The sequence below is a fragment of the Danio aesculapii genome, chromosome 6 (genome assembly GCF_903798145.1).
Source record: "Danio aesculapii chromosome 6, fDanAes4.1, whole genome shotgun sequence".
NCBI classification, from domain to species: Eukaryota; Metazoa; Chordata; class Actinopteri; order Cypriniformes; family Danionidae; genus Danio; species Danio aesculapii.
In genome coordinates, this window is record NC_079440.1 from 41,884,383 (window position 1) to 41,904,238 (window position 19,856).

General features: G+C 36.8%; 1 protein-coding gene across 2 annotated transcripts in view; it reads right to left on the reverse strand.

The window, feature by feature from the left end:
• Positions 1 to 4,482: 4,482 nt before the first annotated feature.
• dip2bb (disco-interacting protein 2 homolog Bb) overlaps positions 4,483 to 19,856 on the reverse strand; it is a 74,727-nt gene continuing 59,353 nt past the window's right edge. For both annotated transcript variants that reach the window (XM_056460210.1, XM_056460209.1), the window contains 11 exons: positions 19,634 to 19,745; positions 18,350 to 18,459; positions 14,839 to 14,969; positions 14,515 to 14,683; positions 11,885 to 12,055; positions 9,766 to 9,827; positions 9,458 to 9,515; positions 9,294 to 9,368; positions 6,812 to 6,986; positions 5,651 to 5,774; positions 4,483 to 5,290 (listed from right to left, as the gene is read on the reverse strand). In XM_056460210.1, the coding sequence (XP_056316185.1) occupies positions 5,038 to 5,290; positions 5,651 to 5,774; positions 6,812 to 6,986; positions 9,294 to 9,368; positions 9,458 to 9,515; positions 9,766 to 9,827; positions 11,885 to 12,055; positions 14,515 to 14,683; positions 14,839 to 14,969; positions 18,350 to 18,459; positions 19,634 to 19,745 (1,440 nt within the window). In that variant the 3' untranslated portion in view covers positions 4,483 to 5,037. The remainder of the gene's footprint in view (positions 5,291 to 5,650; positions 5,775 to 6,811; positions 6,987 to 9,293; positions 9,369 to 9,457; positions 9,516 to 9,765; positions 9,828 to 11,884; positions 12,056 to 14,514; positions 14,684 to 14,838; positions 14,970 to 18,349; positions 18,460 to 19,633; positions 19,746 to 19,856) is intronic.

The window sequence follows — 19,856 nt, forward strand, 5'->3', positions numbered from 1 at the left end:
CCCTGCTGGCCTCACTAACACTAAATTGATGTTAATAACGAAATGTCTTTGACCCATATATAATATTATATTTCTATATTGCTCGATGGAATTATTTAACGAATTATTCAAAATTATTTGTGAACAATCTCAGGGTGCTTTCACACCTAGAATTTTGTTTCGCAACCTGGCGTGTTTCCCCAGTTAGCGCAGTTCATTTGGCATTTGTGAATCCAGCAGTCTTGCTCAGACCCGCGCCTGAATGAGTTGGTCTTGGCTTGATTGAAACAAACTCTGGAGTGGATCGATTGTAGTGAGAAAGCAAATCTATCTGAAATAGGCTATATCTTAGTATTATGGATATGTAATAGGCATATATACCACACCTGTCAACCCTCCCGTTTTTCCCGGGATTCTCCCGTATTTTAGAGTTCTATCCCGCTATGGAGGCCATGGTGCTCCACTGGAAAAAGGTGGTTTGCAATCTCCAAGTTGGAGGAAAGTCCTTACCCCAGATGAAGGAGTTCAAGTATCTTGGTGTTTTGTTCACAAGTGAGGGAAGGATGGAACGTGAGATTGACAGGCGGACTGGTGCAGCGGCAGTCGATGTACCGGTCCGTTGTGGTAAAGCTTTCGATTTACCGGTCCATCTACATTTCTACTCTCACCTATGGTCATGAGCTTTGGGTCATGAACGAAAGGACAAGATCTCGGATACAAGAGGCCGAAATGAGTTTCCTTCAATGGGTGGCAGGGGACACACTTATGGATAGGTTGAGGAGCTCTGACACCCGGGAGGAGCTCGGAGTAGAGCCGCTGCTCCTCCACATCTAGAGAAGTCAGCTGAGGTGGCTCGGGCATCTGTTTCAGATGCCTCCTGGACGCCTACCCAGGGAGGTGTTCCAGGCATGTCCCACCGGGAGGATGTCTCGGGGAAGACCCAGGACATGCTGGAGGGACTATGTCTCTCGGCTGGCCTGGGAACGCCTCGGGATTCCCCTGGAGTAGCTGGAGGAAGTGTCTGGGGAGAGGGAAGTCTGGGCTTCTCTCCTAAGACAGCTGTTATCCCTTATTATGGTGGGCATATGCCTTATTTTCACATCCCAATGTTGACAGGTATGATATATAGGGCTGTATGAGGAAAGAATTATGAGTGGGGGATGTCATTCTTACCGTTAAATATGCGTTTCATGTCAAATACGAAAGTGAAAGCATGTTAACTATTAACGAGAGCTGTTTATCCATTAGGAAAACTGACCGAACAGCAGTCCTGGTTTATCTGTTATTTCTCTCTATAATGTAAAGCCTATAATGCATAGGCCAACTACTATGTATGAGAAAATCTTACCTCTGATTTATATCTGGTGACGATGTCTGTGTGTGTCACCATTCAAAATGAAAGTGCAGCTTTTCACTTAAAACGTCCTATTGCTCATCGTCATAAGTTAAAATAAGGACGCATGACAGCTGAGTGAGTAATGTAAACCGTGAATGTCTGACCAATGTGAGGAGAGTTTACTCGCACGTGACTTGTTTTAGCTCTTTGGTCACTTAGAAACTTGCCCTGTGAAAGCGAACCGCACCAAGAACAAAAATAAACATTGTAACAATTTCAATCCCTGTTTCGGAACAAAAGAATTGATCCATTGTTGGCGCCTATAGCCTAGTGGTTAAGTGCGCCGATATATAGCACCCTGGTGCTCACGGTGACTCGCGTTCAATTCCCGGCTTGAGGTCCTTTGCAGACCCTTCCCCTCTCTCTGCTCCCAATACTTTCCTGTCTGTAACCTCCACTGTCCTATTCAAATTAAAGGTGAAAACCCCTAAAAAATAATTATAAAAAAAGAATCGATCCACAGATGTGAAAGCACCCTTAAATAACAACATGCTAAATGTCATAAAAAGAAAAAAGTTGTATTACATTGCAATATAATGTAATAAATGGATATTACAATGCAATTCGCTCTACTAAAAGCCAAAACTGCATATTGTATTTTGTAAATATTACAATAAAATATGAAAGTTTGTAACTGGAATAGCTGCGTATCTGTAATAAACTGTGTTAAAGCCCCAGTGGTAAGAATTCAATTCCTAAATGCTTCCTGAATGAGCAAAGAAAGTGTGTTAACCAAACCGATGGTGGATGAAGCTTTGGGCCATAACCTGGGTAAGGGCATTCTATACGTTACTGGAATGTCCTATCATTAACACTGCCCTTGAGAAAGGCACTTAACCCCAGGCTGCTCTGGAGGGACTGTCCCTTTATTAAATATACCGTGAGCTCATTTGACCACAAACATCTGATGAATGACTAATGACCAGGAGAGTATCAATACGTTTAAATATTACGCCCTGTAACTCACAGCACCATTGATAAGCTGGGTTGCAGATCAATTCTGGGTTATATTCACAATCATTCAAGGCTAGAACCTAAAAGAACCAAATCATTCTTTCAGATCTGTTAGGTACGACTGTGTTCATTACCTTGAATACTACAGTATTACGAAACCCATAAGAGGACACTGATATTGCTAAACCTACAGAATTACTCAACTGATCGCTGTTACTCTGGTCTTTTTGTAATCTGTTTATCCTTCATTCTATCACCAATAAACATATTGATTTAGTTTATATTTCACTGTTTATTTTAATGTTTCAATGAGTCTTTGTTTTCTGTTTAAGAATTAAGGGCCATTCACATTAAAGACGAAAACTATAACCCTAAATTGATAATTCACCCAAAAATGAAAATCCTGTCATCATTTACTTACCCTCCACTTATTAAAACTGGTTTGTTTTTATTTTTCTGCTGAAAACAAGAGAAGATGTTTTGAGGAATGTTTGAAAAAGGTTAGCAACAGATTTTAATAGTATTTTTTTTTCTTACTATGAAAGTAAATGGCTACAGATTTCCAACATCTTCTCTTGTGTCCAGCATAAAAATGAAACATTAAATGAAACAGAGGAACGATTTAGTTTTTTTGTTTTTTCAGCTAAAAGCAATACAAACACTGACAGCCAATCAGAAATGACTACACTTTTAAGAGCTCAAGCATTTAAAGCAGCAGACAACACAACTGTAGCACGCATTTATAATAAATATACCACTATCATTCGTCTGTGTGGAGATTAATGGTTTATGCTTTATGGTTAATGCTTTATGGTTATAGTCTTCATTCATAGTGTGCATGGCCTTTTATGACAGGTTCAGACTACACAGTAATTTTTATGTTACTACAGCCAATTACTTGATTCATCATGGAAAATAAACATGTCAGACGACACATTATTCCAGACCAATCATTGCTCAGAGTATTTAATGCAACCCAGGCTGATTCTGATCATTCATTCATTCATTTATTTTCTTTTCAGCTTAGTCCCTTTATTAATCAGGGGTCACCACAGCGGAATGAACTGCCAACTTTTCCAGCATATGTTTTATGCAGCGGATACCCTTCCAACTGCAACCCATTACTAGGAAACATCCATACACTCTCATTCACACACATACACTTTGGACAATTTAGCCCACCCAATTCACCTATAACGCATGTCTTTGGACTTGTGGGGGAAACCGAAGCACCAGTGACCTTCTTGCTATGAGGCGATAGCGCTACACACTGCGTCACCGTGCCGCCACATTCTGATTATGTTCCCCTATATAAATTTTTTGAGAGAGCAAAATACGTCCCAGGAAGTACGCTTTTTTGCACTTTTGTTTTTGCGAAACTGGGTGCTATGTACGCATTTTCATATCTCAAATTTCTCTCACGAGCGCCATTCGCACCTGCTGTTCTCGTGTAAATCCACTAGAGGTCGCTGCTGACTAACTCACTGATTGACTGACTGACTGACTGACTGACTGACCAACCGACTGATCCCCTCACCAAGCTACTGGTAACAGTAGTAAAGTCGTCCACATGCAGGTAAGCGGTCAGTTGGTAAGTGAGAAAAGGAACAGCATCGTACCGCCCCGTAGCGTTCGTTTTAAAGATAAAATGCAGCCATATGTACTTCCAGCTACATAACTCGCGATCTCCAGAAACGTATAGGGCTACGTTTTCAGAATGAGCCTATGTTGATTAAATGACATGCATGATGTCACTGTGAAGGCAGAGCTACACTTCAAAAGAGAGTTTTGGTTTTGTTTCAAGTCCAAATATCTAATAATTCTTAAATCAAGAAGGGTTTTCTAGACGAGGAAAAAATATTTTAGTTTTTTTTTTAAATAGTACGTATAAATCCTTAAGTTTTCCTTGAAACAAACAAAATAATCTACCAGTGGGAATAAGTAGAATAAAATGTTTTCAAACCAAAAATTAAATTATTTTACTTACACTATTGGCAGATTATTTAGCATGTTTTAACAAGAAACTCACTATATAATGACTCAATTTTTCGGAAAACATGACAATAATTTTTATTTGTTTAGAAAATGCTTTATTTAAGATTTAAGATGTTACTTGATTTTTGAATTTTTCGATATCTTGACTAGTAACAAGACAAAACCTCTTGCATTTTTTTAAGTGTAGCGACTGACTTCAGTTATATTCATAAAGATGCGCTGTTGAAATAGCTCAGCAAATAATGTGCCACACATATACTGCGTAGTCTGAACCAGAATTGATTTTGGAATTGTTTAAAAGAAACTTCAGAAACTCTGAAATCAAACAACCCAAGATAAAACTTACGAACTGAGGCTTCAAGCTCACTCGAATTAACAATAGTACTAGACTGTGCTAGAACAAAAGGGTGTTAAGAGTAGAAAAAAACGGCTATGTACTTCAAGTAAGTTGAGATCATGGCCAAGAACTGGGTGGGCAACAAGTATGTGGCATTTTGCTTAGAAAGGGGGGGGGGAGGGGGGTCTAGAAAGGAAGGAAATAAGCAATTATTTTATACCATTCCTTCTCCAAAAACAGTCATCTCACCTGTTTGTATTTCAGTTAAATAACTAAAGCAGGGCCGAGTCTGTCTGTAAATGAACCCAATCCCATGTTCTGAGGCCAGGCTCCATAGCACCTCTCTGGTAGGCCTTTGGCTCGCCCATAAAGCAGCTCACATGTTGTACGCTACGTATATGGGGTCCAGCTGATCTGCCAGGAACGAGTCTCTCAAGTGCATTCGCTGCTTTTCTCCTCTGGAGTTTATAGGTATGACGCCTGGGTCCACAATAACCACTACTCCCACAATAAGATGATGCTCCTCTAATACTACATTGGTTACCAGTGGAACCAGGTCTAAAGCGTCCTGCTCTGATCCACAGAGCTCGGCCACCACCACCAGCAGATTTGTCCAGGTGAAAACGGCACTGCGGAGCAAAAACAAGCATGTGTATTAGTATAGACCATTTCAATGTGGTGATGTCACTGGCCCATCAACATTTCCTGTTCCTTGTCAATATATTTCATAACTGTGACAAGATGCAATTCAATCATAACTTTGCAATTATAACAGCTATTGTAACATTATTTATCAATATGTGGAACTTTTTGGATTTTCGTAAGCTTCGCAAATAAATAAATGTCAAAAAGGAAAACATTAGGACCACTGTTATTGTTTACATCACTCAAAATAGCCAATAGCAGATCTGTGACATATAGACAACACATTACTAACACAATTTAACTAGTACAGAAAGCATAATATGGCCCTCTTAGAGCAAAGTTACCTTTCACCGATGCTGCGGTGGGCACGAGACACACTGGTCTCTATGTCAATTGGATGATATCGCAGACCTCTCAGTTCTAAAGTCTCGTCCAGATAGCCCACCACAAACAGAGCATCATGGCGATCTAAACAGAGAGAGTTACAGCCAGGGGACATGTTTACAAGAGTATTCATTTACTATAGTGTGGCTAATTCATTCATTCAATTTCCTTTGGCTTGATCACTTTATTTATCAGTGGTTTCCACAGTGGAATGAACTGCCAACTTATCCAGCATATGTTTTACACAGCAGATGCCCTTACAGCTGCAACCCAGTACTGGGAAACATCCATACACACTCATTCACACACATACACTAAGGCCAATTTAGTTTATTCAATTCATCTGTAGTGCATGTCTTTGGACTGTGGGGGGGGGGAACTTCGACACATTCAAACCACTGCAGAAATGTTCAAACCAACAGGCCCATGTCATATACAGTACAGATACATTTTTTAATAAATAGCCAACTATATATTTTTGTTTTCACAAGTTTTGGAGACGTAACATAAATGTTGCTTTTAAATAATAGTTTACCTATAGCTTTGGTCATGAGCCACTGCTTTAACAATGGCATAAATGTATTCAAAGAGCACTACAAAGGGAATGCAACTGTTAATATGAAGATCGCTAAAACTGAACTGGAAAAACATTTCTAATGCAAATAATATGTAAGAGAGATGACTTTAATGGTTTATTTTAAATTCATTCCTAGTTTAAATGTTTAAAAGGAATAGGGCATAGGGGGTATAACAGGGAATAGAACACAGCCAGGAACTACTAGTGGAACTACTCTTTGCAAGCGTACAAGTTTGTGATGCAGTTTGCGAATGTTTGCTGGAACGATGGATTTGGGAAATGTAAAATCAACGAACTATGTTTGTAACAACGAAACTTGCAACTTTAGTTGGTTAACCACGGTTTTCGGAAATGCAACCCAGAATGAGTAAGTAAATAAACTATTAAAATTAACATTTATTATTCAGGCATACAGTAATAGTTACGCTGGATGTTAATAACTGCATTATTAACACAATACAATGCGGTTAAGTGACCTAATCTAAAGTGAGGACTATTTATGTAAATCCCTTACAAAACACATCATTTCATTACTCCCTCTCACCTCCACTGGCATCTGTGAGTTCAGTTCTCTTGACAAAGCCCAGGTATCCAGTTCTGGCCCAGAGTGTCTGAGGATCTCCAAAGCTCAGTTTAGTGTTGAAGTGGTCAGCCTGCAGATTTTCCTCTCCGTATATTGTGTAGTATCCTGTTGCATTATGAGGACTGTTCACCCAAATCTGTAAAAGATAGAAGTGACAAAGAAAATGATGCTGTCCCTAATAAAGTTTTTTTCGAAAGGTGCTTACACACAGGACAAGAAGCACAGCGCCATGCTCTGTCAAATCCAGAATGAAAAAAGACATTTTCTCAGTGTCTTTGGTGCATTTCTCACAACACTATTTACATTTGCACAGCAGTTAATGCATTTCTCAAAACAATTATTCATTTGTGCACATAATAGTAGCCGTTTCTCATTCCTTCAAACAAATTGCAAATGCTTTTGGACATGCATCAATTGCTTTTATACAACTCTCTGCTGTTTTATAACATTATCATTTGCTTATGTCATGTCAGTTAGAATTAACTAAACTTGTGAATGCTGAATAGTCATTCCATATAAAACTAATAGTCCTCATTTCATTACTTGAGTCATTGCATACACAAATGTTGAACTAGTTATCAAAATCTGTCAAGCAAATTTTATGAAAAATTTTTAAATCTTTTTTTTCCTCAAAATGTCTTCTAAAGTGAACAATTTCATGAATGATTTACAGACTTATGTATGTTGTAGGTTCAGTTTGAATATATACTGCAATAAAGGAAGTTTATGTTTGTTGTAAATTGGAGTAGATTTATTCTTTCGCACAATGCTGTGCATAAATTAGAATTAAAAAAGCGTATGCAGTAAAAATGTGAAACATACATATTCAGTGTCTTGTTCTCAGATACCTCACTAAATGCAGCGATGTGTAACTTTACTGTGGTTTTCAAATGGCTGTGCAAATAGTATAGTGCTGTCTTGAGCATTTTCAGGAAGTGTCACCAAAATCTGTCACTGAGTAAACACAATGAGTAAACTGTCATAATGAAAACATGACAAAGCCATTTGACTATCTTGTTCTTAAACAATGGTGTCAGGACTGTTGATGATGACACTTTCATTGACATGAATATTTGCTTTTGAGGAATGAGCTATCCATATTGAGCAAGTGACATGCTTTTGCAGGTTATCAACTAGGTTTTGCCGTTTGTACTAATTGTTTTGAGAAATGCATTAACTGTTGTGCAAATGTAAATAGTGTTGTGAGAAATGCACCAAAGTGACTGAGAAAAACTGTAATACTAAAAAATGTGGCTAAATGATTTTCACAATACAATATACAATTTTTTACTCTAGGGTGAAGTTAATATTTATGTATTTATGTACAATGATTTGGGACAAATATAATGCAACTTAATGAAACACATGTGAGCATTGCTCTGTGGCTTTCCATGAATTTAAAAAACCTCCTGAGTCTCAGCTGGGAGCAGAGGACAGATGTGTACACTTATAGAAAACAATCTGTTTAAATTATAAGAATACATTTTCAAGATTTAGTGTGATGTGCTTCTTGTACAGTTTGTGACACACTTTAGTGTACTTGTTCATCATCCTGGAGACAACAGTGTTACAGAAAAAAACACCTGAGACTAAAAATGAGGCGTTGTGAATAAAAACTATTTCCAAATAAGCTGTAGTTTACTCAAGCCATGAAAAAAGTGCCTGCATTTTTATTTTTCACTTGTGTTGTTAACCACGATAGAGACAGAGATAGAGACAGATAGATAGATAGATACGATGGCTGGATGGATGGAGAGAGAGCGAGATAGATAGATAGATAGATAGATAGATAGATAGATAGATAGATAGATAGATAGATAGATAGATAGATAGATAGATAGATAGATAGATAGATAGATAGATAGATAGATAGATAGATAGATAGATAGATAGATAGATAGATAGATAGATAGATAGATAGATAAAAAACAGTTTATAGATAGATAGATAGATAGATAGATAGATAGATAGATAGATAGATAGATAGATAGATAGATAGATAGATAGATAGATAGATAGATAGATAGATAGATAGATAGATAGATAGATAGATAGATAGATAAAAACAGTTGATAGATAGATAGATAGATAGATAGATAGATAGATAGATAGATAGATAGATAGATAGATAGATAGATAGATAGATAGATAGATAGATAGATAGATAGATAGATAGATAGATAGATAGATAGATAGATAGATAGATAGATAGATAGATAAAAACAGTTTATAGATAGATAGATAGATAGATAGATAGATAGATAGATAGATAGATAGATAGATAGATAGATAGATAGATAGATAGATAGATAGATAGATAGATAGATAGATAGATAGATAGATAGATAGATAGATAGATAGATAGATAGATAGATAGATAGATAGATACATAGGCAAAAAAAGTTGCTGAAACACCTATTATTATTCTCATATGTCAACACACCTCTCCCAGGTGAGAGTCCCCTAGCGGTCCTCTAGTTTCTGGATTGACTATGACCACCCTCACACCTGGAAGAATCTAAAACGAGGAGAAAGAGGAACATTTAAAGCATTATCAACAATCATTTCTATTCACACTTGCTCCAACAAGAACAGAAATGCACTTACTGTTCCAGACTCCATGAGAGGAAGCGACTGAGGTGCTCCTCGCTCTACTAACCTCACCCTACAACACACAAACACCAACAAGAAAGATTCTGTTTATTTAGTCAGAGAAACAATCAGCTCTGGAACAAGACCGAGAATCATAATAGATATAATCATATGGCTTTTAAAAGAATGCAATCTGTATGACCTCGGCTCTACTAGTGTCATCAAACACAAATCCAACTGGCTGAGTCAGAAACACAACACACACGTCATATTGTACTCTTTAAGCTCTGTTTGTTTTGTTTGTGTGTTTGTCTTTCTCTCACCGGTCATGTCGGAGAGACTTCATGTCCACATACACAGTTGAGGGGTCTGGTCCTGTGGTACCCTGTAAAAAAACCACACAAATCTACATCAAATAACGGAAACAACAGGTTGAACACCCACACACACACACACACACACACACACACACACACACACACACACACACACACACACTGTAAAAAATGCAGGGTTCCACACAAATCATTGATGTTGTCCAAATACAAATCATTCGTTCATTTTTTTCGGCTTAGTCCCTTTATTAATCAGGGTTCGCCACAGCGGAATGAACCACCAACTTATCCAGGATATGTTTTACGCAGCAGATGCCCTTCCAGACACAACCCGACACTGGGAAACACACATACACTATGGCCAATTAAGCTAATTCAATTCACCTATAGCACATGTCTTTGAACTGTGGGGGAAACCGGAGCACCCGGAGGAATCCCATGCCAACATGAGGAGAACATGCAAACTCCACACAGAAATGCCAACTGACCCAGGGCTCGAACCAACAAACTTCTTGCAGTGAGGCAATCATGCTACCCACTGAGCCACTGTGATCCCCCTCCAATACAAATAGCTTAAGTTAAATTAAAGTGGATTAAACATAAAACAATTTAGATGTCCTAGAAAAAGCTCAAGAATTGTGTTGTTTCAGCTCATTTTAAATAAGTAGTTTGAACAAGAAGCAAAAATCTATTTTTAGTGTACACGGGACCTTCTCCAATTGTTTTTTTTAATGCCAATGCAGTTAGGAATAAAGATTTTTTATTTTATTTAATAGCGACAATTCTTATTATCAGCCACAATGGCTAATTTTCATCTGTTGCCCAAACAGTTCAAAAGTACATTCAGAATGTTGTTTTTGCAGAATAAAGCAGATTCAAATGAATGTGAATGTAAGTTTATGGATATCAAAGTTTTCAGTGACGGTCAAGGTAATTCGAAATATTCAGATGAGCCTGTGTTAATTAGCAGTTGTTATCTCAGAATAATACCTTGGAATGTCACGACTGACCAATCAGAAGTGAGCATGTAATGCGTAATGTAATACGTAATCAGGCACCTAAACTCTGGAACAGTCTTCCTAGCACAGTTCAGAGAGCAGACACTCTCTGTCAGTTTGAAACTAGATTAAAGACACATCTCTTTGCCACAAGAAATCCAAATCCTCTAAAGGATTGTTAGTCTGCATTATTTAGGGCAACCAGAGCCAGGAACATTTTCCAAAAGACATTATAATTTGAACTGAATCTATGCTTTTGTTAGTCTGTTTTTTCATTATTCCCGATGTCTTCATAATCCTGGACCAGGCCGTATCCTGAGCAGATGCTGTGGTGGTCATGGAGGAGTGGAGAGCATGAGACTGATTCCCGAAAGACCCATTGATAGACGAGTCTATGCACTGATCCCGTGGGCCAGCCTGAACACCCACTGGTGACCCACTCACACCTGCAGCTTCTCCACATTGGACGTCCAGGGTTCTTCAGCCTTCGGCGCCTAGACTGCAGCTCTGCACAGGACGTCTTGCCAGAGGAGAAATGGTCATGCCCAAGTGAGCCTGGTTTCTCTTTAAGTTTTTACTTCACTTTCGTCGATTGGTGAAGTCTGTTCCTCGCCACTATCACGCTTGGTTTGGGACTTGTGGAGCTGCGCAACGATGGATTTGCTCCTCAGTGTTTGGACTTTTAGGAGTGAAATTCAAACTACACTGAACTGAACTAAACTGAACTTCAACTCTGAAATACTGAATCTGTCACATTTGTCAAACAGAGTCCATCCTAGATTTTAGGTACTGATGGGAAATTCAGTTCTTTTCAGTGAACCAGTTCTTTTGAACAGTTCTTTTCAGTGATCCGGTTGGAAAAAAACAGATCACCAGCTCATTTACCCTACAAGTAATGGCATAATATCTATAATTTTTGGCTGGGACTCAACATATCTATTTCGTCACCAATCAAAATTCCAAGCAGTTAAAACATCACCATGATCTGAAAATTTTGTAACCCATATGAAGCATGATTTAAGACTGTAACCCCTGCATTATCTAGACAATGCATTGAACTGTAACAAACACAGAGTAACAGCCGGTGTAAAGTTGTGAAGATAATCTACCTGTAGGCAGATAGCCAGGTTAACTCTCGACCCAAAAGCAGTGCTGACAGCTCGCATGGAGAGTCCAATATCTTTAAAGAGTTTGGAGAAGGAGTGTGTGAGAGCCAAACGTGGTCGTTCCTCAGCGATCACCACACAGCTCCTCACACACGACAGGTTAACACCACGCGCCTAACACCACAGAAAACAAGAGAACCATGTGAAGATTAAAAAAAAACACAGGAAAAGTTGCATTTTTGAGGTGATGTGAATGAACAAAATATGTTTAGATTCACATTTCTCAGGGGCTGAATTTGATATTTCTGCAATCTGTCTTTATGAGCTCAAAACAAAAAATGAAAATGTGTGTGTATTTTTGTGGGGTCCATAGCTGTTTTAGACTCAACTGATTTTTAATGCATAGACAAAAAACAATTATGCAAAGTATATTATATATTATACATTAGTCAAGCGTGACACAAGGTAGTTACAGCAATAATATACATTTTCATCAAAAAAAAATCCTGCTACTTATATTACAGAGAAATGCAATTAACATCAAGCAAGCAAAACATGAACACTTACACTTGGATTAGAGCTGAATAAGAAGTTATCTAAGTATCTGCATAGTGATGGCCTACAGAACAAACCATCGTTATACAATAACTTACCTAAATACCCTAACCTGCCTAGTTAACCTAATTAACCTAGTTAAGCCTTTAAATGTCACTTTAAGCTGTATAGAAGTTTATCTAGTAAAAAATATCTAGAAAAATATTATTTACTGTCATCATGGCAAAGATATAATAAATCAGTTATTAGAAATGAGTTATTAAAACTATTATGTGTAGAAATGTGATGAGAAAATATTCTCTTCGCTAAACAGAAATTGGGGAAAAAAATAAACGGGGGCTAATAATTCAGGGGTTTAATAATTCTGAATTCAACTGTATATATAATTTTTTTTTCTTTATCTGACACAAACACTTATGGAGTGTGGAATCTAAAATACAATGTTTATAATGTTTGTAAACTCTTCCTTTTATTTGTGGCTATATTATTATTATTATTATTATTATTATTATTATTATTATTATTATTATTATTATTATTATTATTATTATTATATTTTACATTATTTTGAAGTTAAGTTGTAAAATGTTTCTTTTTGTTCAGATTTTATTGGAACCTCTCTTATTTCAACAAGCTCAATATAGTTTTTTTCAATATAGTAAGAACTACTCAGAGTGACACACAATTACTATTGAATTAATATGCAGTTTATGGTTGAACTGGTAAACATGCAATAGAAAGTATGTGGATGGCAACTATGATTTTGATCATGATCTGTTTTGGTAGGATGAATGCCTTGTTTTTGTACACTTTCTTAAAACATAAATGTGCCATAACGATTAATGTGGGTCACACTTTATTTTGATGGTCCGTTTGTTGAACTGAAGTTACATTGCATGTACATGCCAATTAATTCTTATTAGATTATAAGTAGACTGTTAAGTTGGGGTTAGGGTTGGGGTTAGAGTTAGTGTAAGTTGACATGTACTTGCAAAGTTTCTTATAGTCAGTTAAATGTCTGTTGAAGCAGCAGAATCAACAGATATTAAGGAGTCTACTAATACTCAAATGGACCATCAAAATAAAGTGTTACCGAATATTTGTCATGTGTGTTAAAACATTCAAGGCATACAGGGCAATTTAATATGTTTTTGACTTCCCATGGAAATGGTTAAAAGTGGATAAGCTGGATGCATTTCAGATTCTGTTCACACCTGTTTAAACCCACCAAGCAATTTTGTGTTTAAAAGAGATCAAATAGATGTCCACACATAGATGTCTTTGCTAGTCGTTAAATAGACAAGCATAAATAAATAAATGACACATCTGTCTTTTTTTAGTCTATTTTTGATCTATTGTTAGACATCTATTAGATTTTCATTGACAGCACAAATTTAGCCTTGCTTTAGCCAAGATGACTTTGTTTAGACGTCTATTAGACATACATTTGAAGTCAGAATGATTAGCCCCCTAGTGAATTTTTTTTTTTTTTTCAAATATTTCCCAAATGATGTTTAACAGAGCAAAGAATTTTTCACAGTATTTCCTATAATATTTTTTCTTCTGGAGAAAATCTTATTTGTTGTATTTCGGCTAGAATAAAAGCTGTTAAAAATGTTTTAAAACCATTTTTATTAGCCTCTTTAAGCAATACATTTTTTTATATTGCCTACAAAAAACCATCATTATACAATGATTTGCCTAATTATCCTTACTTGCCTAATTAATCCAGTAAAGCCTTTAAATTGTACTTTAAGCTGTATATTAATATCTTGAAAAATATCTAGTGAAATATTATGTACTGTCATAATGGCAAAGACAAAAGTTATTAAAACTATTATGTTTAGAAATGTGTTGAAAAATCTTTCCGTTAAACAGAAATTGGGAATCAAACAAAATATAGAGGGGGGCTAGTAATTCAGGTGCATTAATAATTCTGAATTTAACTGTATTAAACAAACAAAATGCTTACTGAAGAGGACTGTTCACTACTAATGAGACCAACAACAACATTTCAAAATACAAAGTGTACAAATGAGTTTGCTAATATATTTGTGTAAATATGCATTTGAGCATACCTTCAGCAGCTCCGTCTGTCCGCCCAGACCCTTGGTGCAAAGCTCCATGACAGAATAGGAGCAGAAGGTGTCTCTGATGCGGTACTGACTGAGTGTTCCCAGCCACAGGGTCAGTGACGTCTCCAGCTCCATAGGTGGGATCAAGATGGACTGATGACCAGAGTAGACACTGCAAAACACAAGCACATATTAGCTTCACGATGCATTCAGAACAGAATCATATCCATTCTGAAAAATTCAAGGCCTGTAGTGAGGTCACTCAAAAATGATTTCTTTTTAACTGAGTCATTTGTAAGTGACTGTTCGTGAGTATCCATCTGTTACCTCGCAAGGCACCAGAGCACAAAACCAAGTCCGCAGTAGGGGTCAAGGCAGATGGCGATCTGGCGAGAAGAGTAGAGCTCACACTGCAGCTTTATAGAGCGGCACAGAGCACTGACCGCAGCGTGAGAGATCTGACACACACACACACAATAAGAAAAGAATGAGTCTCCAATGTGCAGTAGAGCTAGTGCTGCATGACTAATCATTAAAAGATCATAATCATGATTCACATAACCAGGCAAGATTAATTATAATAAATGTTGATGAATGGCATATGTTTATTAAACCTTTTATGATACCAGCGGTACATTCAAATCTGCATTCCAGTGAGAGATCAGTAATCATGTATGGTAATGAAGCAACTTCAGTCTTCTGTGTTTTTATCAGTGTTTAAATCAGTGTTATTATATTCTATGTTATATAAACGCTAGAATGTCTACGGTAGATTATGGGTGTTTCTGAATCGGGTGCTGGGTTGCAGGTGGAAGTGCATCTGCTACAAAAAATATATGCCAGAGTAATTGGTGGTTCATTCTGCTGTAGTGACTCCTGATAAATCAGGGACTAAGTTGAAGGAACATGGATGAATGTCTACGGTAGCAAAAATCAGTTTGAAAATAACACTTCAAATGAAAAATGTAGCAATGACACTGTTACTCCAGCAGATGGAGGCAAGCAGCCAATAAAAATGTGCTGGTTAATAACTAATTTGTTCATTCATTCATTCATTTTCCATTGGCTTAGTCCTATTATTCACCAGGGGTTGCCACAGTGGAATGAACCACCAACTTATCCAGCATATGTTTTACGCAACGGATGCCCTTCTAACCACAACCCAGTACTGGAAAACATCCATAAACTCTCACATTCACACACAAACACTATTGCAAATTTAGCTTATCCAATTCACCTATAGTGCATGTCTTTGGACTGTGGGGGAAAACAAGGACACCCAGAGGAAACCCACATGAACACAGGGAGAACATGCAAACTCCACACAGAATCATCAACTGACCCAGCTGGGGTTCGAACCAGCAGTCTTCTTGCTGTGAGGCAACAGTGCTAACCACTGAGCCACCGTGCCACTTAATTTGTTCAAGAGATTTTTAAAAAAAGCAGTTTCTTTCGATAATAAAGAATGTGAAGTCAAATCTGAACTGCCTATTAATGAGTTATTCAAGCATATACATACATTTACATATATGTATTAATAAACAATACAGCAAATTATATTTTTACTATTTTGTTCAATTGTTCATATAATAAAAATGTGGGAGAATGTTGATCTTTATTTGTAACAAAAAATAATTGGGTTTCTTAGTTTTTCTTCAGTTTTCTAGTTCTAGTCTTTGCAGATCTAATATGAGCTAACAATGTGCTACAGAATCAAAAGGAAATGTTAAGCCTGGATCATCCTAAACCCTGGATAAATAGAATCTTGGGATATCTGCAATCACATTTCACATTACTCATGCAATACAACAAAAAACAAAACAGATGTTTCACACTGTACATTATTAAACCATGGGTTAATATTCTTATTAACATATTCGCATTGTCAAAGGCTTTCTGTCTTTTTCTGTTAAGTTTTTACTCAACATTACCTCTCACAAGCTGCTTTTTACACCATGCATGTTTCCTGACCTGATGTAAGCTTTACCGCTCAATTCCTTATTGGCTGTTTCTGTAGTCAAGTGCACAGCAGCACCAAGCAACCACTACTTCATTTCACAATTAACAAACATATAGGACTGCAATGCTGGGTTAACACCTGTATAAAGTAAGTAAAAAGGGCTTCTGGTAGTACCTAGAAGAGCAAAGTCTACTAAAGGAGTTTGAGCCATCTCATATATGGCTCCAAAAACTCTGGAATAGCCTTCCTGATAATGTCCAAGGCTAAGACACACTCTCTCAGTTCAAAACTATATTAAAAGACCTATCTTTTTAGTAAAGCATACATACAATTCATCACATAACAGTATGAACACACTCCTCCTGTCTTAATGACATTTTGTTAGAAATACTCTTTAGAAATACTTTACTCATTAAAAATATGGTTTACATGTTTTGTTTCTGTTTGTATAACTACTATTTTCATTTTAATATAGCACTTTATTTTTGCATCTCGTTTAAATACACTATGAACAGCAGCTATGCTAATTATTTTCTTTATTCTCCATTTCCACCTGGGGATACTCATGCAGAGGCCCCTAGAAATTATGCAGCACCGTTGATATGATCCAAGACCGGAGGAGAAATGATGCCAAGGTACCCATAATCCTGGACCAGGCCGTATCTTGAGCTGATGCTGTGGTGGTCATGGAGGAGCCAAAAGTGTGAGATTGATTCCTAAAAGACCACGATGACAGACGAGTCCCCGCAATGATCCTGTGGGCCAGCCTGACCTCCCCGCACCTGTAGTTCTCCACGAAGGACGTCCAGCATTCTCCAGCCTCTGGCGCCAAGACTACAGCTTTGCACAACAACTTTGGCCAGAGGAGAAATAGTCATGCCCAACTGAGCCTGATTTCTCTCTAGGTTTTTTCCCTTCACTTCCATCAATTGGTGAAGTTTTGATTTTCGCCATTGTCGCCACTGGCTTGCTTGGTTTGGGACTCGTGGAGCTGCGCATCGATGGATTTGTTCTTCAGCGTTTAGACTTTCAGCAGTGAAATTTAACCACACTGAACTGAACTAAACTGAACTTCAACTCTGAAAACTGGACTGACAGTTTCAATTTACTAGAACTATGTTAAGCTGCTTCGACACAATCTACACTGTAAAAGCGTTATATAAATAAACATGAATTTAATTGAACACCAAAAATGAGGTGTGCTTTCATTACCTTGAGCAAAATTCAGTGCTAAAACAGCTTTTAAATTACAGGCGTGAAGCATGTCTTTACCTGCTGTTAAAAGCAGTGTTTAGAACAACAGTAACCCAGGGTTAAGAATAGTGTGAAAAGCCCTATATAAGCATTTTCAGTAGTTTCTACAGGTTTCAAGTCAAATTTAAGACTTTTTAAAGACCATTTTAAGACCATTATGAATAAAACTTCAGACCTGCACAAGGCTAAACGCTAAGGATTTGTTAAGACATTAAAAAAACTATTGAAAACAAATTTTGTTGTAAGGAAGATCATTAAACCACATGTTTATAAATAGAAATATGAATAGAGATGGTAAATAGAGGTAATAAATAAAAACTTTGCTGAATCTTTTAATGAGATGGAAAGATGGGTGGGAACATAGGAAAATTGAAACCTGTTTAAAATGATTTAAGACCTACAACACCATATTTCAGTGAATTTAAGACTCTTTAAGGCCTAAAATTTTGATTTTGAAATTTAAGACATTTTAAGACATTTTAAGACCCTGCGGATACCCTGGTAGTAGTTTCAGATTTATGTTAACACGAACCCATCCAGATTAAACACTGCTGATTGGTCAGTTATTTAGTATATTAACGGTTCACCAAAACTACCTAAAACAATGGTGACAAAATCTCTCACCTTCACTCCTGTCAGCATGCCTGTGGTAGAGACACTGAAGTCCAGATAAGCAATCATCTCAGCATTGGGTGGCTTGTAGATTGTGGGAGGCCGTTTGCGAGGCAAGTCATCTGAGGAACAACATAAGAAATAAAAGTTGAAGTCAGCATGAAACACAGTTTTCAATCTTTTCTGTGCATATCCATGTGAACCAGTTGTCCTGCCCTCAACACCAGTAAATGCATCAAAGGAGAGAAGTTATTTTCTTTAGAGAAATTACGAGGGTATACAAATGAAAAGTAATATTGCACTAGACTCATGCAATATGTATCATCTACAATGGTATTGTAATTGTTTTTGTAAAAATATGCTAGCTAAAATGGTTAAATATTGTAAGTCATTCACTTTTCAAAGTAAACAAGTAATAACATGTCTTGGGAGTAAAAAAGCTTTAACTGTGTCATGAATGGAATTGATAGAAGGAATTCATTACATGAAAAGCTAAAATAAAAGCACTGAAGGCCAAAAGTATCCTTGTGTGTTTTTTTTTTTTTATCTTCATAAGAGATGGGTAATATCACAAGAAAGAGACATTTTACTTATCAGCATTTACATGTAAGCATGATTACAAATTTTATCGTTTTATTTAACCGTTGAACAAAAATTTTAATATTGAGAGACAGTATTTTAGACAGTATTTTCTGTTTTTGCCAACGAAAATAGTTCCAAACAAAGCTGGAGCAGAACGTTTGTGCATCTCAGAGCAACACTGATGTGTTTTGCTCGAGAGGTGTAAATCAGCCAACATACCAGCTCAGAACACAGAAAAATATAGCTGAAATATGTAATGAAAAAGAAAAACATTGATATATATATAGCAGCATTGCACATCGCCATGAGGCACAGATAAGTCATTTATATATAAAAAAAAAACTAATTAAACCAATTAAAGTTTGAAAAATGTCATTGTTTTGACAAAATTATTTCCATTAAATTACAAATCATTACCAGGATATTTTCCTTAAGTGCTTTAAATGTGAGAGGATGAGAAGTTTTTTTTATTATTATTATTGTATGTACATTAACATTACGACTTATTAGTGCTTCAAGTGGCTGTAGAGTGGTGATGTAGAGGTGTTATACAAAACTTAATGAAAGTTTAGTTCTTAACGAAAGAGCAAATCCTAATTCGGCCTATAAACATAATTATCAAATCATATAATTTGACTTGACCCATTATTATGTCAACAAAGTGCATTATATTGTGCATAGAAGCTGTATTGGAAATCGACTGGTGTGTGTTACCTGTGTCTATAATGATAGGCCATGTTTTTATGTTGACTGTAGCTGCAGCTTCTTTCGATCTGAGAATCTTTGTTAAAACCTGAGTAGTGAGAATGCAAGCAGCCTTGCTGACCTGCGGAAACCCAAAGAGACACGCAAAAAGGTAAACAGTTTGGCTGCTGAACAATGCAGTCAAATAAAAACATTTAAATGATGGCCTTAAGAAGACGCAAAATCAGCAGAC